The sequence below is a fragment of the Halictus rubicundus genome, chromosome 8 (genome assembly GCF_050948215.1).
Source record: "Halictus rubicundus isolate RS-2024b chromosome 8, iyHalRubi1_principal, whole genome shotgun sequence".
NCBI lineage: Eukaryota > Metazoa > Arthropoda > Insecta > Hymenoptera > Halictidae > Halictus > Halictus rubicundus.
The window spans coordinates 11,605,719-11,631,655 of record NC_135156.1 but is presented as its reverse complement, the minus strand read 5'-3'; the positions used below and the strand labels follow the sequence as shown (position 1 = coordinate 11,631,655).

Below are 25,937 nucleotides of genomic sequence, written 5' to 3'. Positions count from 1 at the left end.
CGAGAATTTATGTGTTTCGATGGTTGGACCACCTGCACGATTCTATCCGGTGCCAAGTTTCAACGACTACATCGATGTTTGTACCATAAAAATGTATAGTTTTTTTATACAGCAGCATGTAAAGTAGTTTCAAGGACTGTAATAAATTTTATAAGTTAATGCAAGGCATTTTGTAGTTGACAACCTCCTATGAATCGGTCTAGCGCGATTTATTGCAATCCTATTATGGTTGTGAAAATGAGTTTTCTCTTCTCAGAATTTTAATAAGTCCGGAATAATGTAACAACGCCGTTCGATTCTTTTTAATAAATGCATAAAATCGGCAGAATTATTTGTTAGCAAACGACGCGTTGAAATGTGACTGATGTTCGTTGATTTTGTACTTTAAATTAGTATAGAGGGTGAAAATCCTACCTGGTAGAGCAGTTGAGTTCTTCATCTGCAAGTCCAGGCATTCCTGCTCCCTGTCAAGCACTATTCGACGAAAGTCCTCGTCAAGAAGGGTGCTGCCTACTGTCGTATTCGACGGCATCTATGGGAACGAAATTGTCGATGAAGTTTCTTAAATTTTCCATCAATTGCTTATTAAATTAAAAATCTTATGATCGATCTTTAAACCGGTTAAAATTCCCTGCTTCTTTATTGAGTTGAACGAAAAGTTCGTTCTGCTTGAAGACAATTCCAACATAGGCAAATAAAAAAAGAAACAAATTTTAACGTTGCAAAAATTTGTTGAATCCTAACGTAAATAAATTCGATTGTATTGAATATTTCTTTCGATCAATCAGCCACTTCTTTATCTATTACTATAGAACATCCTTATAAAGAAGACTACCAGTGATTAGTTAATCACGGCTGTGCATGTTACACTTATTTATTTTACAACCTGGCATACCTATTCAGAAGAAGTTTGTGTACAATTTACGGTACGAATTAAGAGTTTCATTGCGGATTTTTATGTAAGACAAAAAATTGTCTGACTCAAGAAAAAACAGGAATGAAGTAAATAAATCATTATCTCATAACACGAAATAGAACGAACTTTTCACTCGCAGCAATAATAAAACTAAGAATATGTTTTTGTTACGTACCGATTTGCGCAGTAGGAAGACCACAAAAAAAAAAGGAATGCGAAAAAACGAAAGCGGATAATTGTGAAAATGACAATTAGTGACAAATGATCTGCTGTTTTTTTCACAGCAGCGGCGGCTCCGTTAAACATTACAAATGGCAAGAGATGATTGAAATGTTTTGATGAATGAGTTGTAGCGATGACTGTCAGCACAGATGTCAGAGGTTCTAGTTTTTTACAGAGCGTATGCATACGCAGGAGATCAAACATTGATAACAGCAGAAACGGAAATATATCGACGAGTCGAATATGTCCCTCGACGAGTCTCGATTATGTTTAACGTGGATAAACATAATTGTTATATTTCCGACTTTCCGTGTCGATGTACATCGCTCTCTTTATTGGTTGTATTATTACCTTCGAGCGAGCGATATTGACAGAGAAATATCGAATATTGAAAAACGTGGTAGTATGATGTAGTTTTCTGTGATACAAAGTATGGGGAAACATGACGCATATAGTAGTATCAATAAATTACCGTCACATATATAATCCCTCGGCTTATGGACAGGTCACTTAAATGTTCCGCGAACCTAAGGCGCGCGCAAAGAACTGAAAATAAAAACAGAGGAGAAATAAAAAAATCGGAAACGTCTCCGAACAAATTATTAGTATCGTTAAAATAAAAAAAGTAATTACATAAACGTCCAAATCTTTTGTTCGAAAATTATATTTTGGTGAAATTGTTGACAAAAGTTCGTAGTTGAAAAAGTAAACGTTCATCTCTATACTATAGTCTCCAAAACCGATCTCTAATTTTGTGTAACATACAGAAAATCAGATATTCAGTGAACGTGAGGTTAAGCAGAGTTAATTTTCCTTGTTAATTCGGTAATGTGTTGTTGCAGTATAAAACCGCGTTCAGTAATCAACACCTGGAAATAGTAGCCGAACAACTAGATTGGTATCTAATCAAGCGAAACTCGTGAAAGGTTAATTAATTTATCGTCGTATGTCCAGTAATCAATCGGTTTCGCGTATTTCCCTGTAAATATACTGCGCCATCGATGCTCACTTAAATTCAATTCCAGCTAATTTCTTCTAACAATATAATCACCTAATACCGTTACCCGGTAATAGACTAATTTAGTCCTCTCTGGTTGCGATTCTCATATCCATTGCCTGGATCTCAGAATGCAGCTCATAAACACACTACAAATATTCATACAAACTATAAAAGTATAGGTCATCGACGTGAAAATTTATTTGCTTTTTCGTCCTAAAATTTCTTGAAATTCAAAATCAACTATAATACGTGATTTTCAATCGACGGATTTAAACGACGTATTAGCTTTAAAATTAATATAATATAAATTATAGGAAGTTCCGAACGTGACACTCGTTGTGAGACTCTGTAGAAAATTGCACAAGCTTCGCGTTTTACCTTGAGACCTTCTCCGGAATTATTGTCACACTTGCACGCCATATGTGCTCCATATGTGACTATTGTACTGAGGGTGTTGCACCAATAGGTTCAGTCAACACGACAGTATTGAGAACGCGTACGCGGATAGTTAGAAGAAATAAAAATTTTAGATACTAATCGATCAGTTGGCGTTTATTGTGTGTGATCCAGCGGCAAGGATTTTGACTGAACAACATTTCCTATTTAACATCAGGCTTACGGAGCACTAAAAGTGACTATTTTACATTACTTTATAAAAATAACAAAAACATGCGGTGCCCAAATTTTTAGCCATTCTTTTAAATAACATATACCCAAAGAAATAAATTTGTTATTGTAAATTAAAAATATTAGAACCCGTCATTTTGACGTAAACCTAGTGTTAAGGAGCACAAATTTCCGATTCCAATGTTCAATTATCGAGCAGCGGATCTTCGATGGGAATTTAAATGTCTCTGGATTACTATCTGCAAACAGAAATGGAATGGGAAATATATTTCTTTCGTGAACGACGGATAGCCTAACGTTTCTCAGCTCTGTTCAGAAGTTTCAGTAGATACACGTGTTGCAGACGGTCGTGGCAAGCTCGATGGATTGAAATCGCCGACACGTACAAATTGGACGCGCGATTAGATGCCGGCAAATCGCCGGATAAGTGGAATCGCAGATCCCGTGACGAATAATTGTGAAATTTCTAGCTCCTGGTGCACCGACGTGAGCGACGGGAATTGATATCTCGATGGAACTAGTTGCGAACGCCGACTATGCACAGGGTGACCCGAGGAAACACTCCTAACCGAATTTCCAGCAACATGTTTAAACTTTTCAGATAACTAGACTGCAGGTCTTCGTGCAGTTGTAGCTTGTAAAATCTTCAACATTCGTAAGACTAAATATCACGGAATTTAGTACTATATTACTTTATTTTCTTCCCAGACAAGTTCTTAATCAACGCGAACTAAAACTCTATTTAATTGTAGTTTCTCTAAATCTGCACTAAAATGTTTAATTTGCTGATAAGTAGACCTCTGATTTTATACAGAATAAAATGTTTACAGATCATTTGCAAGAAACAGGTGTTTTTGTTTTTCATTTGTGTAGCTTGGGAAGTATTTTGGGGTAATAGCTTGTATTGGTTCACCCTGTATACAGCAATTGATAAATGCCAATTTATTTTTAAAACAAATAAACAATACTGTGAGCTTGTATTTCAATTGATGAACGTAGCGAGAGGCAATGTACAAATTTAATTATAAATGGAGTTAAAATTGAATTTTTTAATTTTTTTACTGTTTTAAGTTTCACCTACACAATTTTTGTCATAAATGCATCAAATCCGTTGTCTATTGATACCAATTCAATCTGAATATTACTGAAGTTTGCTGATTGCGTTCTATAATAATCCCGGCCAAATTTTGCCAATTATATTTAACAATAATATTGTCTCGCTAATTAGATTTAACCATAACTTCAATCGAATTTCGATAATTATATTGATCCGAACCAAAAAAACTTTAAACGCAACATTTACTTCAATAGATTGTGGTTCATCAAATTTAAATGTATCGTCCAATTTGTTCGATGATGCTAGGATACTTCATACGTGCATTGAAAAGCAAAATGAGGAGACATTGTTGTTAACTCAATTTCCAATAACAATTTTGCTTGAACGCTGCTGTTTGGGTTTAATTATTTAGCGAGTGTTTGTCTGACTAATGGCAAGGATTTTCCACTGAAAAGCATTTCGTATGAATTTTCTACTAGAAACGATGTTCTGCAGAAATGGCTGCCACGTCTTTATAGTTCGAAATATTCAGCTCTATTTTTCTGCGAATACTATTTAAACAAGACGTATATAATAATTTTTTAAATAAACATGATTTTATACAAATCAACAAATTGTTGAATTTCTTTATTTTCGTGGCGTTCAAAAGTGTACGTCCACTTAAATTTAAACAACTCTGCGTCCGAAATTGAAGTAGTTCTATTTAGCAAAACAATCTCGTCGAAGTTTTTACGTTCGAATGACAGCATCGATTCCAGAGGCTCCATCCAGCAGAAATACGATATCGATACCGCCATTGACTTGTCACACATACGTCATTTACATACGGCGCTGCGCGACGTGTGCGTACGCGGAATTCGCCGCAGCACCGTTGCATCCGATTCTCTGTCCCAAGTGTAACTGTACCACATCGGACGGTTTATACACGACGTATATATACGTCACCGGGTGCTTGTTGCCGCGGACATCGGCTACCGGCAACAGCCACCTGCCGAATCGCTCAAATCCTTCGACAGGAACACGATATGCTAATTATTGTACGTTCGTGTCTGTGCGCTGAATTACATAAGCCAAAAATCCGGTTTCGCTCGATCTTTTATACGTTCGGTAATTAAAGTCGGGAGACCAAATTGCGAATCGATGATCTGCACCATTAATTAATTATTCTGCGAGGCGTGCAAACTGAAACTCGAACGAAACGGATGATAAATTCGATGAAAACATTTATTTCCTCAACTAGAAAAATTCCTAGGGCAAGGAACCCAATTACTGTACGTGTACCAATTACTGTGTCTATATTAATTATACTCATTTTTAAAGTGTAATGAATATTAAAAAAGAGATATTACATTTTTTTTAATCTTCATTACACTTTAAAAATAAGTATAATTAATGTAGGCCCAGTAATTGGTATCTCACAGTAACTGGATCCCTTATCCTAGTCGTAAATATAATCTCTATTAATATTCCCATTATCTTTTCCTCTCGCATAAATATCCATACTCCGCTTGTCACCGCTAGTCACGGGTACAATCATCTAGAAAAATGAGCAGCAATCATTTTATTAAACGCAGACCATGTTTGCCTGTCACTTTATTTTAATCAACAAGATTATTATTCCACTTCCACCGGCTTGCTTTTTCTTAAACAGTTTTTACGCGCGTGCATAAATAACGAAAACATTTAGACGTTCATTTGCATCGTGCCACGGCGACGCGAAGCTCGCAAAGAACGTAATCATATTTATAATTTCATTTTCATTTTAATTCTCTCGGGGAGACGCTGAAGAGGAAAAAATTAAATCTCGCGCGTGCATGTTGCGCTACATTTAAATAAGAATTCCGAGTGTCTTCAGGACGATTTGTTGCGAGAAGAAGCCGCCATTTCTCTTTTCCTCCGCTTCGTTCCGACATTATAGTTACACAATAAAGTATTCCTCGGGACAGAGCTCGTCGTTCCATCAAGCAAACCGGGGCTGGTTATTATTCCCCATAAAACGAATGTTATTCTATAAAGGTGTTCTACGCCCACTCCTTTATCCCGCAGACGAGGAGTGGCGAACGCAATTCTGCTAGTCCCACGGAAAAGAGTGGAATTCGTTGCCGGAACGAAAAGAATTTGCTTGTGGACCGTGAACTGAATTATCGGACGCGTTGTTGCGAAATTTCATTACGCGGATTGGTGCCCAACTAGTTTCTCGATACCTCGCAGGGTTGAACGACTATAAAAATGCACCTTAGATTATTGCAATTATTTACGGAAGCTTCCACTACTCGGAATTTTGCGCCACTAGATCGAGAATGTTATTCGCATGCAACGGTTTCAAGCTACGGATGTTTTTTGTAGTTTTTAATATTTTTTGAGAAACACGATGATAAAGAATTTTTGCTGAAGTGAAATTTTTCGGATTCGATTGTTTCCGTGTTAACCCCCTCTCGTATGCTATGCCGGGGTCATTCGTGACCCGTCACGGCGGAGATAAGCCCGAGCGACCGTCAATATGTAAAATTGTATATAAGATGACGGCCTTTATGTTGAAATAAGAAATAAAAACATTCTTCTTCATCCGAAATACGACGAAAACCGGTCCCGAGCCATCGCCTTATATCGAAAGAAAACTGTGGTGACCACGGCGTGGGTCAGAAATGACATAGTCCTAGAACTCGCAGGAGTCCGAGGGTTAAGCAACAATTCTCTGGTAAACATTGACGGCAATCGCGTCGAGGTTCAGTTTTCCAATTCGATGCAAACATCGAGTTATCTTTTTCTCAGTGAAATCAAACGTCCGGCTATCGATCGCAACGCCAGTTCCAGTATTTCCGAGATCAAACGATCGAACCCTAGGAGCAACAGATGTCACGTATAACCTGTTGCAATTTTCCGACGCTTGTACAAACACAGAGATTTTTTCGATTTGCAAAGCGTCGCAGTTCTCCTTCCTGTGTTTCCGATACCGTGATTTCTACGCGGTGACCTGTAGTTAACAATATAACCAAGCAACTCATGGAAAAGAATGAAAAATAGAAATTACACAATTTAATTTGTCTCATTTAAATAGATTTCCGCGAGCCAGGTCTCCCGTTTTGCAACCCCAAAAATCATTGCTTGGATTATTACAATTACATAAAGGAGAAAAATTGATGGATTTATTTTTCTTATTTTCCTTTATTCTAGTTGTTCGAAAATTACCTGTAAATTAACTCGCAAAATAACGGATAATTTATTCGTTCTGATAGTCAGAAAATAATCTATAGATGAACTTGCAAACTTCCAGAGTAATCCATAAATGTAGCTTTGATAAGAAATTAGGATCACAAATAAAGATCGAAAGAACGCGCTGTTGATGTTCGAAAACTGTTTGCTTTGACTCCAGAAGTGCTGCGAAAACAAACTAGCTAGTCGAGGAGTGTCACTGTTAGTTCACATATACGAGCATTACTGATTATTTCTGCTTGTGCTTGTTTTAGTAAATATTGATAATGCTGCGCAAGAATTTTGCCCATAACAGTTTGTTATGAATGAAAACAGCTAATAAAGCGGTTCCGCGGCACTCGCTACTAGGAACAGCAAATGATACGTTATTTAATCAAGTCCGAGATAGACTTGTTCGATAGTCAATTTGCAGTTCAATTTTCTCGCAAGTGGTAGAACAAAACTATTTTCTGTTTCGTCTGGTCCAGTTCGCAAAAGGATTGAATAGTGGATCTAAAATTATGCAGACATTAAAAATATTCAGGAATGCTATTTGTGACTAATCTAAGATTTTAAGTGTGCTTCCTTATTGGAAAATTATGCAGAAATTATAAATCTGCAGAATTATTCTTTAAGTCTGGATCTACAATTTCACAGAAATCAAAAATGTCCTATTAATTGGGACTAGTGTAAATCATGACTTAACAAAATAGACAATATTTGCCAATAATTCTTTTTAGAGCACTATTCTTTTCTTCTTCAAAAATTTGAAAAATTACTTATCATTATTCAGTATATATTTTTCTGTACTTTTTCAAAATTATCCTCGGAACGATTTTGTTAGTTTTGTCGAGACACCCTGTATATAAGAGCATCATCTCCTTCTTATTGTTGGACGATTGCTTTTAACGGTATTGACACCGACGAGGGACATGAAAAATAGATTGCAATGGAGACGCAACGTGAAACAACATCGTTTCCGCCATAGCCTAATAGAAATATATCTCCACGATGTTTTTAATTGCAAAGAGTGTTGACTGTTGTCTTGACAATTCTCCGTTGCACAATTTTCTTTGACCGTTACTGCGATGAAACAAAACGACGGTAAATTCTGAATTAAATGAACCGTTCATTAATACAGTTTGCTCACTGACATTTTCGTTAAAACGTCTTTACTGAAAGACAATCGTCCTTGGAATATTAACAAATGTGTACTTTAGCGAGCGTGGTCAACTACGTCGCAGAATTTTTGCAAATCAGAAAACAATATAACAGGATGATTAATGGATGCATCACATAGTGCGAATTATTAACATTCTAATTCATTGTTTCTCATTTCTTGGCCACGTTGACTTTTCTAATCTTTCCAAATAGTGAATTTTATAGAAAAATAGTAAATTTCCGCACAATGTAGACTTCCACAGAGTATTTACTCAAATAGAAAATTTTATAAAAATTACTGTCTCCATACCTGTAAGTTACAACGAAATAGTTTCACAGAGACGTTTAAATGAAAAATACTTGTGCGCCGGAAGTTCTCACCTGACACGAAGTAACATAATAACGCGGCGTGTATTAAATTATATTGTTTGCGTCGGTGAGCTACAACAACACCGGGCCGCGTAAATTCTAGTTACCCGTTCTGCTTGTCGTCCAATTAAGTAATCCACCGAGTCTGCCTCGACGCGTGGCCGCGACGCGCGGTCTGTTTTGATAATTAATGCAATTACGCCGAATAAAGAGAGGCTGGATTGATGGGCGGAGAAGTTTCGGACAGGTGTCTTTGTGTTTCCACGACAGGGGGCAAACTTCTGAGGAGAACAACCATGCGGTTGTCACTATACGTCTGCATCAAGTGTATTCTTGTTGCGCTGCTATTCGTGTTAACACATTTTCAACACGCTTCAACATGCTCTGTCGGTTACAAATTATGAAACAAACCCTTTCATGGCCAGTTTAAGTATATTCTAATTTTTTTACCTAAATGAGCAGTATGAACGTGCGTTTAGTTATTGTCGATATAACTGTTAAAAGAAATTGTTTAAAATTAGTCCCAGTCAAGGGACCGTCTGTCGAAGTGCATTCTAAATAGAACACTTTAAAACGATAGAGTGCGAAGGGTTAGTATGCTTTGATGTAAACATTATAATGAAAGTAGTCGCGTTGTTTATCGCAACTGCTTCTTCCTCTCTGAACGACCTTGACCCAAGATACCAGCCGGTGATCAATCAGCTTAATTGCGCGCAAAACTTAGAAACGATCGATAAAAACCGTCGAACGAGGAAAAATGTCGGTGAATGGAACAACTCTCTAATTCGATTATTACTTGCAGACTGTTGGCTCCACGATTGTTGCTGGCTCTCGACAAGATCCCCGTGAATAGCACACAGAGAAGGATTCAGGAGTGCGCTGGTTGTTTTATATGCCGGTCTCGGCTGTCGTAGCCGTGGTTTATTAATATTGATGGTAACAGCACGCGCTCGCACGAAGATCCCACCGCCACAGTAACTGAATATCATTTACGCGCCAGTGATTTGCATGACAAACAACCCTCCGCGAAGTGTGCACCGTCGCAAGGATCAAAGAACCTCGACGAAGAAAGTCGCGAGATGAAGCTCCTTTCGTTTATGGGGACGGAGATTCCCGTTGGAGATTAACGCGAATCCGCCATTGACCCTATCGAGCAAGATCCATTTCGGATCAAACGTGACTGTACCAAACGGCTCACCGAATGATTAGAATTAATGGTGTCTCATGGGAATCTCTGGCAACGTTATCTTCTTGAGAGAGGTTCGTTACCTTGGCAACTAGCTACACTTTCCTTGCTGAAGTTTTACACGAAGCATAGCAAACGCCATACTAATTAGAGCTTTTACACGGTGTAGAGAATTGATTTTCCAACGTTATCTTGCTTCTTACGCGTGCAGAGATTTGTACTCCATTTAAGATTAACGCGTTAATTTTAAGACTGTTTCGTTTAGAGCAATTGTCTGAATTGAGACGAGGCCGTCCCCCACTATAGCGCCACTGCCGTGTCGCCAGATGAGGGGAGGGAGCACGACTTGAGGGGAAAAAGTTTCCCCCTCTCTCTCTCTCTGCCAGAAGGAGAAATTTTAGTGGTGGGAGAAGCAGGCGTTTGAGGGGCCCCTACCGTGCCCATCACTGATTCAGGGTCAATAAGAGTAAAAGGAATGTTCAAGTTTAATTTGAAATAAATTTAGAGAAGTTTCGTCCATTTTTTGTTTTTAAGAGAACACAAAAATCACAAGTTCCAGCAAGACTTATGGTCAATACTAAAAGTACCAGCAATTAAGGTGACTGATACTCACTTTCTTATAAATAATGCAAAAGTATATTTCATGGTATTCGATGCGACTTTTATCGCAATGTATGGAATGAATTGATATTCACGATTAGTATATTCTTGGTGGATATACACATTCAAGGCTCGAGAGTGAATTGATTGCAGACGATAATTAAACCTGTAGTCCACGGCGCTGCGACGTTTTCGTTTACGTCAGAAGAATCTCCATAATTTTTTGCAACAACTAAACATCACCTCGGCGTCGCGATTTTTTCTGAAATCACTGCACCGAAACCCGACTCAGCATTTTTAATTAAAACAACTCGCGCGCAAAGCGTTCGTTACAAAGCTTTCCCGTGGTTCGTAAAGAAATTCCACAAGATCTTGGACGTGCAGGAGAGACGATCCCCAATGTAGAATGTTCAATTTTCACGATGTCGAAAGTAGAGATAGATCAAAGAACTCTACACTCTTTTGAATCCAAAGATAAACCGCTGAATTGTGGGATTGCAATTTTCAGGCAAAACTACCGCAGAGGATTCTGCGAATATTAACATCGTTTTTCACACGCTACCGCTGATATTTGAAACTGTCATAATGTTATTGCAGTACCCAGAAGGTTATGCAAATATTGTTGAAAGTATGCCAGTATTTTCCTTAGAGCATTTCTTCGAAAGAAAACTTTCTAAAGCATTTCTTTAAATGAATTCTTTTACAGAAGAAAAATAGCTGAATCCGATGTTAGAAGAATCGGATGATCCGGGCTATCCGGTGTTTGAAGAATCGTGTAAAACTACCGCAGAGGATTCTGCGAATATTAAAATCGTTTTTCACACGCTACCGCTGATATTTGAAACTGTCATAATGTTATTGCAGTACCCAGAAGGTTATGCAAATATTGTTGAAAGTATGCCAGTATTTTCCTTAGAGCATTTCTTCGAAAGAAAACTTTCTAAAGCATTTCTTTAAATGAATTCTTTTACAGAAGAAAAATAGCTGAATCCGATGTTAGAAGAATCGGATGATCCGGGATATCCGGTGTTTGAAGAATCAGTGTTTGAAGTGTTGGTAGTGTCGAAATGATCTACGCAAAACCGCTGCCGTGTGCAGGGAGACGCAGGGTGTATCGGTAACTTACGGGAATTACTTTCAAGAAAGTTGGTCGACCTCGTTGCATTATCATGAGCAGTTTATTTCGCTTTGTCGGCGGACAGCGCGATCGAAAGCGCAGTTTACACGCGAACAATGCCACAACGTGATAACGAACGTCGGGATATCAGAGGGGGATTAAAAAAAAAATATCAAGTCCTCGGACATCGTTCGCAGCAGATCATTACCGAACTTTGGAAAAAGCTTTCACGAAAGGCGATAAACCGGGAGCGAGCGACGAAGAATCGGGGGGGGGGGGGGTGAAAAATCTATCGAGGCTGGGTCCCACGACACGTCGATAGACCGATGTTACATCATCGATCCCCCCTCCCACCGCCCGGTGATGGATTATTGCAAAAACGAATGCTCCGATTTTTTGCCTGCTTCGCGAAAGATTCGAGTATTCTCTCTCGCGGTTCATGGATCGGAAAATTAATCTCGAGATTGCCGCCGCGATGAAGGAATCTTTGGTCGGGGCTTAACGATCTCTTAGCGTTTCCATCTCGCGACGCGGCGCTTCATTTGTTTAAAACTGTGAATGGCAGCAAGTTGAGGAAGAAAGATTCGTGCTTTTGACGTTTCGCGTGTCGTCGCCGCGGCTTATTAATCTTTTGTTGAACAAAAATCTTTCGAGCAGGCTTCTCGTGTGGGGACGTTTAAATAATGAAGGATGCTGTGCGCTATTTTACGTTCTCCTGGAAATCCTGCGATGCAATTGCATAAATGCAGTTTCATAAAGTTAAAATGACAAAATATTATATAAAAATTACTCGCCGCAATTGTTTTTCTACTGTGAACACGTTGTAAAATAGCTTTGGTAAACATAGGTCGAAAGGTCAACCGTCTCTGAGATATAAACATTTTTAAGAAAATGCATTTCGCAATTCATGATTCACTGCGCCAACGATTCACGTTAGTCCAAGCAAAATAAATCATTTCAATGCTGTATTTCTTTTTAGAAAATACTCTCCTGTTCTTGTTGCATTCGAGACTTCTTTTCAACTTCAGTTACAGTTGCAGTTTATGCAAAACTTCATCTTCATCTGCGTACCGAAAGAAAGAACTCGGGACCCCGTTGTAACGTCATCATTATTTAACGATCAACAGCGAGCTAATTAAAGAATATCTCCGGCCGATAAGAAAGTCTCTTGCGAAAATCAAAGAGCGTCTTTCAGGAAATCAAAGAGCGTCTTAAAATGATTCGAGTTGAAATTGGAAGTTGAACGATTCCTTTGAGTGATAAATACAGGCTCTAAATTGTGGACGTCGAATTTCAGCTTGGCCAAGGAGGACGTGCGGGACAGTCTTACGATTTTTTCCAATTACGTCTTAATAAAAGTATTATGAATAACTCCGCGCGGAGAAATTCCATTACCGCCGGGGCAGGATAAACTTCCATCATTCCGTGCCACCTCCATCCAACAGGAAGCATCCGAGATATTTGCTAGCTATACCACCATAGCCTTTCGTGTTCCTCGCTCCGGTGAATGCCTTTCGGCTGTTTCTCTTTTCCCACCCCCATCGACGCCACTGGACTTTTCAGCTCCGATTTTTCATCTGTTCCGATCGGCTTGAACTCTTTTGTTCCTGTGTTGATCTGTATGTAGGTCAAGGATTACTCTGACTCTTTTCTGCGAAGCAACTGGGCCATTTTCAATACGGAATTGCCTATACAGTAATGTCCCGATGTATGTGAAAGGGATGAGCGCGATATCTGCGAAAAATATATTCCCCTTATCCCGGGACCGTTGCCTTTCAGCGCCCCAGGAGGTTGATCGCCGAGAACCGTAACGTAATTCGATGGTAAAACTTTATTGTTTTTAATTAGTCTTCTCTCTTTTTTTCTGGAATCTTTACCCACACATTCGCGACATTTTCCCGATTAAAACGAGTCCAAGCATGATACAGTTCGGGTCGGAATTACTTGTTTAATTCACAATTTAACAGAACCTCGACTATCCGAACCGAACATGTTTTACTCGTAAACAGTTCAATTTAAAACGAATCATTGTAGGTAGAAATGTTAATCTAGCGCTACTACATTAGTTCGGATAATTTATTGTACTGTGTCGTAATTTAAACAGACAAACACGATCCTAATTGTATCGCGTTTGGTGTCGTTTCAATCAGAAAACCGTAGAACCGTCTGCGAACCATAAAGCATTTCTGATAACTGAAGTAATAAGAAGTCGGAGCTGGCAATTCGCAGTATGGATCCGCGGAACTGGGTTATTTCAATATAGAGGATTTTCCGCACGGCGTTTCCTTTTCCGCGGGAAATTCGCACCACGCGGCGGCATCCCCGTTAACGTCAAACAGAAATTGAAAGTTCCGTCGCTGAACTTCCCACGTATTTTTTGCCAGCGCGGCAACTTTCCCACGAAAAACTTCCGGTAATCATCGAGCATCCTTTACGGCGGCGAGGTGCGATTCAAGTTAGCGATGACGATCACGTAGAAGCGCCGAAAGTGCCAAATTCGATCCTTAAACTCGGAAATTGGCGCGAAAGAAAATCCAGCGCGTTCCTATAAAAATTTAATCATTCTCACAACGTAGCCGCGGAGCAGACCCGCCTTCAAGAACCTTTATATTATCATCAAGAGTCGATTAATGTATACGAGAGTTTATGGGAACGCGTCCCTTTCGCTGCGATTCTTTTTTATCACGATTTTCCCGAGGCGATTATCCTTTAAATGATAAATTGCTGGTTTTGCGATACGAAATGTCGCCTCTAAAAACCGCGGAGGGCGATCGAGCGTGCTCTAACAACTATGACGCGGCTCTGTTGACGTCACATATCGCGAACCCTGCCACGCACGATCGGATATCCGAGATTCGTATTGCAACGACACGCAATTTTCGAAATCGAACGTCGCCGACTGCGAAAGCTGCGATTTCGTTGCGAATATAAATAATCCTGACAGCACTGTTTCGCAAATTGGCCGGGGACGTCGTGGAAACGGAAAGCAGATTCCAAACCTCGTCATTTCCCATGACGGAATCAATTTTCCTAGGCAAACACCTTTCCGCGCGAAAGAGAAACAGCAGATTCTTTGACGGAAGTTTCCGCAAGACAATCTCCAACTTGGTTGTATATGGGACACGTTTGGAAAATACATTTTTCGCAAAACTGTTAAGAAACACTTTCGACTCAATTCAACTCGTTCGAATGTGAACATTAAAAAAGTAATTTCATGAGAATTCGTGAAACGTTCTGGTTGACATTTACACACGCGGGTGAGGAAGGAAAAATAACTAAAAAAAGGTCAGTCTACATAAAAATTCGAAAAGATGATAGCAAAAATTAAATATCAATTTAAATGTACCCATATCAATGTGTTTAACATTTTTAAAGTACATTTTGAAGGTCCACTTAAGCTTCAAGAGTTACCTGTGTACTCTGTTGTGCATTCTTCGCACGAATGCATACAAATTGCAGTGCATTGGCAACCATGAGAGGACCTATCTTTCAATTTATCTGTTCCATTTTTCCGCATCCAACGTGCTTCCCGTTGTTTTACAAATTTGCCCATCTCCCGAGTTATGGTGTCGCCGCGTAATGGCGTCCTCTTCGGTGCGCGTGTAAAATTTTATGAGCCAACGAAGTGGCAGATTTCCTTGTGAAAAACAAGGGACGCGGACTTCCGGGGTCGCATCCAACTTTCCCGATAATTTCACAGTATGCTTCGGCAACGTACGAATCGGGGCAATCGGTTATTGGAGCAAAGTTCAAGGATAAACTCTCGTCAGATTTCTCGCGGAAATGCGTGCGAGCCGCGAGAAGAAGAGGAACGGTGCGAAGACGATGGCTTACGAGTAGACACGTACAAGTTCGGAACTACCTGGAACCCAAGAAAGTTTCCTTTCACGAGAATTCGCAGCGGAAATGTAGCTACTTCTGTTCCCGGCAGCAAGAGGATGAATGCGAATCTATGAACATATAAAATCCAACGATTTTTTCCAAGTTCCTCTATCGAGAGTTTCGCCCACGGACATGGCAAACTGTCCTTGATAATAATGGAGATTATATAATAAATGAAGAAATAAAAACTTGAATTTACTAGAAAGTTTGTTTTAGATTTCAAGATAAGTGATTACTTATGAGTCCCCCTAATATGTTACGAGAAATGGGGATTTCAGAACGTACAACAAATTATAAGTACTCGCTGAGTGTTCCATGGATCATAAATTTTGAATGATTTGTATACACAGCGGAGTGGCTCTCCGGACGCAATTGCTCTGCTGGTAGCCGAACAGTCGGCTCTACACGTCCTATCCATTTGCCATAGAATCGTTCATCTTGGTAATGTTTAGTTTCGCATGTACCGTCGCACACGAGCTACGCGGGACATTTAATATCGTTGACTAATTTAAACGTTCCGATTTCCCCGTGAAATGTACCATGTTTCAAATGTGTAATGTTGATTGCTGCGCGAAACACCGCTTGTTTAGAGCACGATCATTAGGCAATTCCAGTTACTATTAACTTCGGTACGTTCATACTCGCACTACCTTTACTGTTAATTAGACATAAATATTTTTGATGTAAAAATATTCTTCACAATATTTTTCAGATTTTTCCTTCAACCGGCTCGATTCACATTTCGCATTCCGTCAGAAATAGACTGTTAAACTTCACCTTCTGGGACCAAAAATTTTTAACTTTTTTACCAATGAATTCCTCTACAAGATTATAGAAAAAGAAAGTTGAAAATTTTTGGTCCCAGAAAGTGAAGTTCAGCGGAAATAAAAAATTTTAAGAAATCGAAGATAATGTAAACACTAGAATCTTCTAACGTGCTCACATTTTGTGTTTCATCTGTTCGTCTTTGCCATAAATGTCTAAAACCCATTATCTGATCATGATCCACATTTGCTGTGGACTTCTGAAACGATGTAATAGCATCATACTAATATGGAATGTCTTCGAATGATATGACCTTTCACAAACGGTGCGTGATGGTATAATAAGCTTCGAGCTAGCTTTATTTGATAAAATGTGCTTCAACAAATTCCGTGTACCGACCAATCGTGAAATCGGTCACGTCGTGTGCAACAATCTAATAAAAATCAATGAGAAGGTTTTTATTGTTCTATTATTGGGTTAGTGGGAAGGAAACGTCGATTTTCTGTCACATGCGATCCGTGGTTCTCATGTAGTCTCCTTCGAGAACGTTTCAAATTTCCGGAAGGAACTCCTACACAATTTCTTTAACGTACTTTCGATAAAAAATGTCCATTAAACTTCAGATAGTTCTATAAATTCGTATATTTAAAACGATTGTCTACTAGCTGAACGATAAATCTGAATTTTCAACATTTTTCTTCCTTCAAACGTTAATCGATTGTAAGTTTGGTTTTGTACCGTTCCAAATCGTTCCCGGTTTTCACGAATCTCCAACAGGTTCGAAATTTTTCCTCCCTTCGGGCATGAATAAATTGCATGGGCGCGGTATCGTTTCGAATTTTCCACGAGTTTCGAGCTGCAAACTGCTGAAATATTTTCTCTTCTATATTATATATACTATTATATTTTTATCACGAACGACACGTGCAAAAATTGACTTTCATCGCGCTTCGTCGCTTTTACCCTTCGCTGCTCGTTTCGTCACCCCTAATCGAGTCCAGATACGTCCGTAAACGGTGTTTCGCCAAGGTTATAAAACGCTTTATTTCCGCGGCAATAAAGCACGCGAAAGAAATCGATGGCGCGTATATATACGTTCGTCGGATTTTCACCAGTCGTTGCCATTGCCGTTTCCATAAATGACTATGGGGTCGCAGTTATTCGTTGCGGCCGATCCCGATCATCCCCGGCGATACGTAAACGCGAGTGGCGATATTAATAAAACGTTATTGACGACCAATTTCGTTTATCCGTCGTTGCCAGTATATAGCGGGTCACGACCGTCAGTTCCTATCGTCGATAATGGCGACTTTATTATGGCCCCGGTTGAGGGTCGCCGGCGGCGTGGCAATTCCGGCACGTGGGTTCTCAAAAGTCTATCAAATCGATATTAACTTCGCTCCCTACAACAATTTCCAATTTTGGAAATAAAGTTTTGACCTAAGTCCTCGGGTCCGAGACAGCTCGAGGTACGCCCCCAGTGGAGGGGATAGGCGAACTGACTAAGATCGTGTAGCTCCGTCCGGCTTATTTCGAATAAGAAAAAATTATTAACACTAGGTTTACGGAGCATTAAAAGTGAGTATTTTACATTACTTTATAAAAATAAGAAGAATGTGTCTATCCAAGTTTTCAGCCATTTTTTAAATAATATATACCTAAGGGAATAAGTTTGTTGAGTAATTCCACGTACATGGATCTTCACAATCTCAATAATCGTAAATTAAAAATATTAGAACCCGTCATTTTGACGGGTCCCGTAAACCTAGTGTTAATAACGAAGAAACGAAAGAAATCGAAATTTTTTTGACACGATGCAGGAAATTCGCGATGTGCTGACAGGAGCAATGTTATCTCGCGAGCCTCGTTAACAATGCTTCCGCAACGTAAGCTACAGATGCTAATATTAGATTACGCGCCATTTGAAATAGAGGAAATGCCGCGAAAATGGTTGGCCCAGCGCAATGAAGTGAAAACACACGTACCGGTATTTCCCAGAGGCGAGATGATTCTCTCCGCGGCAACTGGCATTACTCATTCGCGCGAACAATAATTCAATAACAATTGCCCCGTCCCGATACATCTCTATTCTTAAGTTAATCATCTGCTCGAATATTCAACAGGTACTCCCTACACTCCTCGGTACACGCGTTGAAGTGGTACGAGAAAAAAAATTGAACTCGCGAAGATGAACCACTCTTATTTACCATTTGATCTTGCTGAAATATATGTAAAAATATTCCATTCATGAGTAAGCTATCGAATCGGTTATCGAAACTCAAAGGGGTACAAGGCCGTTCGGATAATAGAGTTTGCATATACAGTCACTCACGCAATAACATTCGGACACTTTTAAAAGTACGGTTACTTCTTTAAGATCGCACCATACGACTACCATTTTTTGTTTGGAGAAGTTAAAACTTTTAGTTTTCTACGCGACGTGGAACAGAAATTTTGAAAAAATTGTAATTCGTCGGAATTGTGGTGAAAATGTTAAAGATTGCTTTTTATAACTTTTTCATCTGGGTTTATGAACAATTGGTTCGTATAAACGAGGTTCTGCTGTACAGTGAATTTTTATTTGATTCTTCTTTCTGCTTCATCGTAAAATCTTCACCATTACTTTATAAAACATTATTTTATGCAAATAAAGTTACATGTCCGTTTTTCAGTGGACAACGCAGGAAAAACGTGCTAGAACGTGTCGCACGTAATGTAGTTAAAATATTCCTCGTCTGTAGGATTACGAGGATCTTGAAAAATATGTATAAGGGAGAAACTTTCGCAGAATTGCATAGTTTCAAGCGATGTTTAAGCTACCGAGGGTATTAACATACGAAATAAAATTCCATTTCGCCGCAGTGTCGCGGTCCCCGGCTACTAAAATTGAATCTTCATAAAAATTTGTAGCTCAGGCATAACACGAGGCTGGTTGTAAAGTCAGTTATGTTCGTTTAGCATACTTCACTGTGTATTTGCGAAAAGTGAGAGTCCTTAAAAAGCGTTGAGGGCGGGGAAAAGCGTGGCTGACTCGTTGAAAATTAGAGAACCGTGAATTCAAGTCCTGTTTGCGTCCAATTTATCACTTTTCTAGGATCCTCGTCGGACAATAAAAATACTAATTGATAAAGATTTCCCTCTCTTCGCTAAGACCTTTTACTTACAGAGTTTCTATCTTGCTAGTACCAAGTTGGTACCATGGTGGGATGCAACATCGTCGAATATTCGTGTACAACGTGTCTCAATTACAGTTCCGAATTGAAACGCAATTACCAAAGATTTGGCCAATTCTGCCAGCCGCCCTCTAGATCTACACGCAATTATTCTCGTATCGCCGACCGTCAGAAATTTCCCGGTTTGCAACTACATACTCCTCCATGATGATACTTCTGATAATATTCCGAACGTAGTGCGGCCCGACCATATTTTGCCCATGTCGTAATTAATGGAACATGCGGAGGATCGGCGAATCTCATTAATTGCGTTGATGATGAACGTGGATCATCTCGCAGCCAGGGACAACCTTTGTCCAGCGAACAATACGCTGCCATGATCGAGGAAGGGAAATGATTTGTTAAATGCTCTGTTTTGGAGAGAAATTCATATAGTCCACCTGTCAATATAATGGACCAATGCACAATCCTCGATTTGTATGGTAGTGATTACTGCCATTAGAGAAGCAAAATCACTGCAATCAATAAAAATAAATAATATATGCATCTCTAATTGCACTTGAAACTTTTGCAGAGAAATGGGACTGAAATTTTGTCTCCCCTGTTTCATTTTAACAACAAGTGATTAAAAATTGATTTATTTCGTTGGTGAACGTCTGCCGAAAATGTACAATATTTTTAGTGAATAATTTTGTGACAACTGCGGCAACTGGATTAAAATATTGCTGCGCGGCGTACGTATCCGACAAAACGAGGACTGATAAGAGGAATCACGGTGATACGTCGTGAATCATAAGTGGCATGACAGCTCGAGATTGATAGTAGAGTGCTCTATTCATTGTGATCTTACGCTCGGGGCTAAGAACCATGAATGAAGACGAATTCGCTCGTTAACATTGCTCCCCGTCGCGGTGCGGAAGCGTTTAATTCGCCGTCTGAGGTATTTAAATCTGAACCACTAGTCGCCTTTGCATTTCTCTGGGTCTCTCTGAATAATAATTAAGCCAGTCGAGTTGAGTAACGATTGAGTTAATCCATATCGCCGCCTTTTACATCTGAAACTTCAGCCGGAGAGCATCGAACTACCTGAATCTTTTTACCTCGTGAAACATTTCAGCGCGTTACATGATTTTCTAAAAATTCCAGCTGCTATCAATTAAATTTCTCTCGAAATTTACAATCTTTCTGCATCCCTTTTTAAACTACACGTACTCATTTCGAATGTAAATGGATTTATAAATGGATCTACAAATGGATTTATAATCGGATTTACAAATGGATTTCTAAATGAATTTAGAAATGAATTTACACATGAACGGATAAATTTTAAGGTGATAAGGTCGACAGTCTAATAATCAATGTTGTTTCCGAAATTTTGTTTAAACCCCGACATTTCTGTTGCAATCTGTTAATTTCGCGGACGGAAATGATTTTTATCAGATTTAGCATTGCACACTCGCGTTTCGACGTGCCCAAACGAAGAATTTCTATTTCGCCACTGCGATGTAAGCGTTTCTGATTTCCTGATAAATGTCATTAGGCGAATCGGCGGTCGTGCTCGTGGAATTACGACGTTTACGATTCCGAAAACGGATTTACTGCGACCTGCTTAGCTGCAACGCTAAAACTCCGATGTAATCGTTGCTACAATAACAATATATTCCGAACCCAATGTCTTTGCGAATCGTGTTAATTACCTTACATGATTTAAACCGACCTGCGAAACCGCGCGCGGCACGGCTGACCAACAATGTTGCACACGGAAATTTTCGTCTTCCCGTTAAATGGATCCTGCGTTGCTCTATTATTGTCCTGTCCGCTTCTATTTCCAACAATGTCGCGCGAGATATTTTTATTTTACGTTTCCCACTTCGCTATTTATACGAACCGTTTACCGAGGTTCGAACTTTAGGGAACGAAAACTAAATTTTTCAAAGACGGCGATCGTCGTAGGGAAACCAGAATTTAAGGGAGAACAACTGTTTACAGCACTTGCTTTTCATTGAAATTCGAGAAGAGTAATGAAAATAATGTGGAAGGTGTAAAATTTTATGGAGACAGTGTTAAAATCATTTTTAAAAGAGCGTTCAACATCGATATCACTGGAAATAAAGGCGGAAGTATAGACGGAAGCGGAAGAAGGCGGAAGGGAGTCCTTGCAATGCTGGATCAAAACTTAAATATGAATTATCTCATTTTCTGTGCTTCTAAATTCTATATTTCTGTGCTCCTAATTCTAAATTTATATGAAATTCTATATTTCTGTGCTTCTAATTCCAAATTTGCGGGATTTCGGGGACGTTAGAAATTTTGCTCGTTGGCCAACAAGTTACGTGACAGAATCTAGTAATCTCTTTTATTTTTAACTCTTAATTTTTACTTAGAAGAAAATATAGGTCTTCCGCCGTACACAGCGCGGTCATTAAAAAATCTATGAAATTGTTTCGCGGTGGGTGAGGCGTTAACGAAATGCTGTCTGGAGCTCGTCAAGAAAACGACGGCTAGAACTGCACAGGGGAAATTAACACCGGCCCGTAATTGCCCAGGACCGCATTAGTGAGCCGAATAAAGCGGCCCCGTGCGCAAGGAAAGTATCATCGCGTGTTTCCGGTTCGTTTTTCCGTAATTATCGCAAATAGAGCGGATACGTTGCACGCGAAACAACAACGGGAGTGGGGGGAGCGAACCGATTCGCGAAAGCATCGTGCAAACATTTGCGCCGAAAACAAAACACGCTGACGCGTTCAGGAATTTTATGTTTAATTGGTTAAACAATCTGGGAATGCTTGAACATTTGAGCCTGGTACACGTGCAGATTACTTGAGAGAAGCACCCTTGGGGAACAAATTAAAACGGAAATTTTACAGCGAAACAATTAAATGATTATTAACAAATATCTTGATAAAAATTAAGAAAAGAGTGAATTGCTTAAAATATTTTTTGGCATCGTTTTGGCACCCGAACTCGGTTGGTTCATGTAGGTGCACGGTTTTATAATTATTACATCCGCAAAAGGCGGTAAGAATCTTTTATCGGGCTTTCATATAAACGACATTAAAATTCAGAAAATATGTTCGTAGATAAAGAGAAATTGTATCTAATTTTTTAGTATTACAACCGACATTAAAGGGATTTAATACACCACTAAAATTGAGATTCCAGAAAAATATGCAAATTGATGAATAAGTATTTACTTGAAACGTTTGCTCACCTCAATTTGCATGTCCATATTAACCATTCTTGAGAATATAGTGGGGTTTAATGCTTTCGAGTCACGATCTGCAACAAAGAAATGTAAAGGTGTTAATCCGCGTAAGAAACACCGAAAATATTTATACAAAATGTATCTAACATTGCACCGTACACATTTCGTCTTTAATGAACCATTTTTATCAATAATAATTATTTTGTTCGCAATATATAAATGCACTGTAACAGAATCTGTTTTCTGACTCTTGGTAGTGGGATTATGACGACCACTACAAACAAAACAAGTACAACTGTTTAATACCGTTGAAAATCTACCTCGTTCTTTTACAACCGCTTTTTACGAGCTCTTATTGTCCTTTTACGAATTATTAAACAAAAGTCGTTTAAAAAAAAAGGGAGCAAACAATGGCATTGTGCACGCATCTTGCGCATGTGGGCATGGCAAGGTCACAGCCATGGTCGTTCTGCCATTTCTTTTTTTAACACGAACACCAATTGCGTGACTTGCTCTGCATAATTCAAGTATTATATTGACACGGTGAAATTTATGCGCTAATGTCTCGAAGCGACACTCGAGAACCGAAAATAATATTTCTTCTCCAAAGCTCTTCATACTTTAAAAAACTGAAGAAATACAGTGAAAAAATCTACAGCTGAAACGAAAGGACACATTCCTCCTTTCAAAACCGAAATTTTATCAAACATTCCGAAGGCAAAAAAATTTCATAAAATCGTTTGTTTCATTTTTCTGTATTTCTTCAAACCTCTTTCTATTTTTGTAATTTTTTAACATTCAAATTTAATTGCGTACACTACGTGTCGCGGCTTCGTTCCGCCAATCATGCTAGCAGCTGCGAAAATATGTTCCCACATTACCTCACGGCGGCGTTACATGTATTAACGTTATTATGTATATACAGACTTATACACACGCGGAATTATCGCACAAGTGTTCCGAACCTTCGTCACACTTCCAAGCACCAGGTGTAATTACCTTAGTCGGTGATATTTTCGCGATTTTGACAATCGTATGTGTATGTGTGCGCGTCATATTTCGCTCGGAGACCAATATAGTGAAGGACCTTGTGGGAAAGCAAACAGCAGACATAAAATGAACCTCGATAAGTGTTAACTCTTTGCACACGCTATTTGCAATATTTTTGGTCGGAGCTAAATAAATAAATTTCCGTGACACAATTTTCTAGGCAACTGCTGATTTTACACATTTATCGCTAAAATGAATAGATCAAATACAAAACGGTAAGATCACTTTAAAAAACTGGGAAATACTATTGTATTATTTTCAATTCGCTAACAATTATCAAAAGAAGAAATAAACGTCTTCCATGTTGCAACTGAAGCAGAAAATTTGTGATATTACATAAAAATCAGTAGGGCAATAATATTTGAAAATTCTGAAGATCCAATGTAACATTTTGATTCTTTCTATATCGAGATCCAATCAAATTCATTAACTATTCACCCATGAATGTTTGATCAGTTTGGCAGCACAGAAGCAGAAGAAAGACGTGTACAAGATAACAGGCACGAAGAGGATTCACTTGTCAGTTTTTATTAATCCAGTTCAAGATTCCCAAGAAACTGTTTGCATTCGGCTTATCGACGAATTTGCATTTTCTATCGGAACCGGTCGCAGAGATTGCTATGATAACGCGGACTATTATATTTTCAGGGCTCCGGGAACAACATGAAAATAACCGGTATCGCGTTTCGATAATACTTACTCTCCACTGTACCGTTTTCCATAATTCTCCAATATTTTCCACGTAAGATAGGAATGCAATTTAAATTAACATCCCGATTTCATGCTGAACAAAAATTGCACGGAACCTTCGAAGTTAATGTCGAATATTACTAACGGATCGTGCGTCCCTAATTTTTATTGAACAAACTCGCGAGGCAGACATATATATCTGAACAAAAATACTGTAAACTTTTGTTAAAACAATATTATATAACGTAGAGTGAAAAAACCTTCCGCATTATATTTATGCATGATTAATATTACATTAGAATTAAATGTTAATAACTTTTCGGGAACCTATTTATTTTATAAACACGACTGTATGTAAAATTGTAAACAGTGATTTTTCTTCAAGTCATTTCGATAAGTCGGTCAACATTTATAATAAAAAACATTAAAAATAATAGAATTCCCCAAAAATTTGTCTACAATACCGAATTATGTCTGAGCATATTGCTCAAAGATTTTTAGCCTTATATCATTTGGTTTTCTTGTAATAATTCCTCTCGCAATATAGGAAACATTATTCATATATCCACGTTTTTTACTGTCCTGTAAATTTGCATTGAATGCCCAGCTAATTATAGATGAAAAGAGAGGGAAAAACTTCGTGCTCGATCCATATACTATTTACACAAGAATTCCAATGGTCGACCGAACACTGTCGCAGTCGCGAAGGATATAACACAAAAGGACGCGCAAAAATATCTTCTCGGCGATGAGAAAAATTGGAACGAGGTTTCTTTTTGTAGCCAGTGATAGAATTTAAAGAAATATATAGGGTATCTCGAAATAAATCGCGCTCGAAACGTGGGAGGGCTTACGCAACGTAATTCATTTTTAAGAAGACCCTCCCGAAGAGATCCTCTTATCGGACTTTTTCTACTTGGCTTTTTTAAACTTAAACTCCGCGAAATCTTATACTATCCAGAATTTGTCACGAGTATTACCTGCCTTCGCGTACGAACTGTGTTACTCGAGATAACCTGAGAGTCTAACATCTTCAAATTTATTTTTTAAACGACAGCTACACACTTCTTTCAAGAGACACAGTATGTCGAATCAACCAATAAACACGTCTTCGTCGAGCACAAACACCGTATGTTGCACACTTGTCGATTGATTTGACTGTATTACATCGAATTAAAAAGAATACTGTTATACTTATAAACTTTGTTTGTACTGTTTATTTGTAACGTGTACTGTCTTGTTACGAACTTTGCTCCTCGTTAGAAACCGCGTATAGATCACAAGTGACAACCGAAGCGTGCAGCATGTAACAACCGCAATTGGCACCGTCCATGCATCCTTAAGTCATCGATAACACGAAACGGCGTCATTTACAGGAAATGTGTTAACCTGTTGATTCCTCTTGGTGCTCGATCAATCAACGTTATCGTATCATTCGCAACATTAGACAAACTTTCTCCATATAAAATGTAAAGTTATCTATTATAGTTCGATCACAGCTGTTCACAGAAATGAACACGTCGAAACCCTCGCATAAATTCAAAATTGATATCCACCATTAATAAAATCTGGTTAGTCCGCGCGGACCCCAACGGGCAAGGGTTTATTTGAACTACTGTGACATAGATCGTGTAGGGCTACTATTTCGTCACACTAAATACAGTTCAAATTATATCGTGTTTGGTGTCGTTTTAATCAGAAAAATGCCACGAATAAGTTGGTGAA

The 25,937-nt window shown here is 38.8% G+C and overlaps 1 protein-coding gene across 12 annotated transcripts in view; it reads right to left on the bottom strand.

Annotated features, from left to right (window-relative positions):
- Dh31-r (Diuretic hormone 31 Receptor) overlaps positions 1 to 25,937 on the bottom strand; it is a 147,042-nt gene that overhangs the window by 96,144 nt on the left and 24,961 nt on the right. For 3 of the 12 annotated variants that reach the window (XM_076791488.1, XM_076791489.1, XM_076791490.1), the window contains 3 exons: positions 22,479 to 22,546; positions 1,611 to 1,684; positions 415 to 532 (listed from right to left, as the gene is read on the bottom strand). In XM_076791488.1, coding sequence (XP_076647603.1) covers positions 415 to 532 — 118 coding nt within the window. In that variant the 5' untranslated portion in view covers positions 1,611 to 1,684; positions 22,479 to 22,546. Of the gene's footprint in view, positions 1 to 414; positions 533 to 1,091; positions 1,413 to 1,610; positions 1,685 to 9,340; positions 9,437 to 22,478; positions 22,547 to 24,222; positions 24,260 to 25,937 lie in introns of those variants that run through there. The other 9 variants (XM_076791486.1, XM_076791485.1, XM_076791487.1 and 6 more) reach the window with 5 other exon arrangements.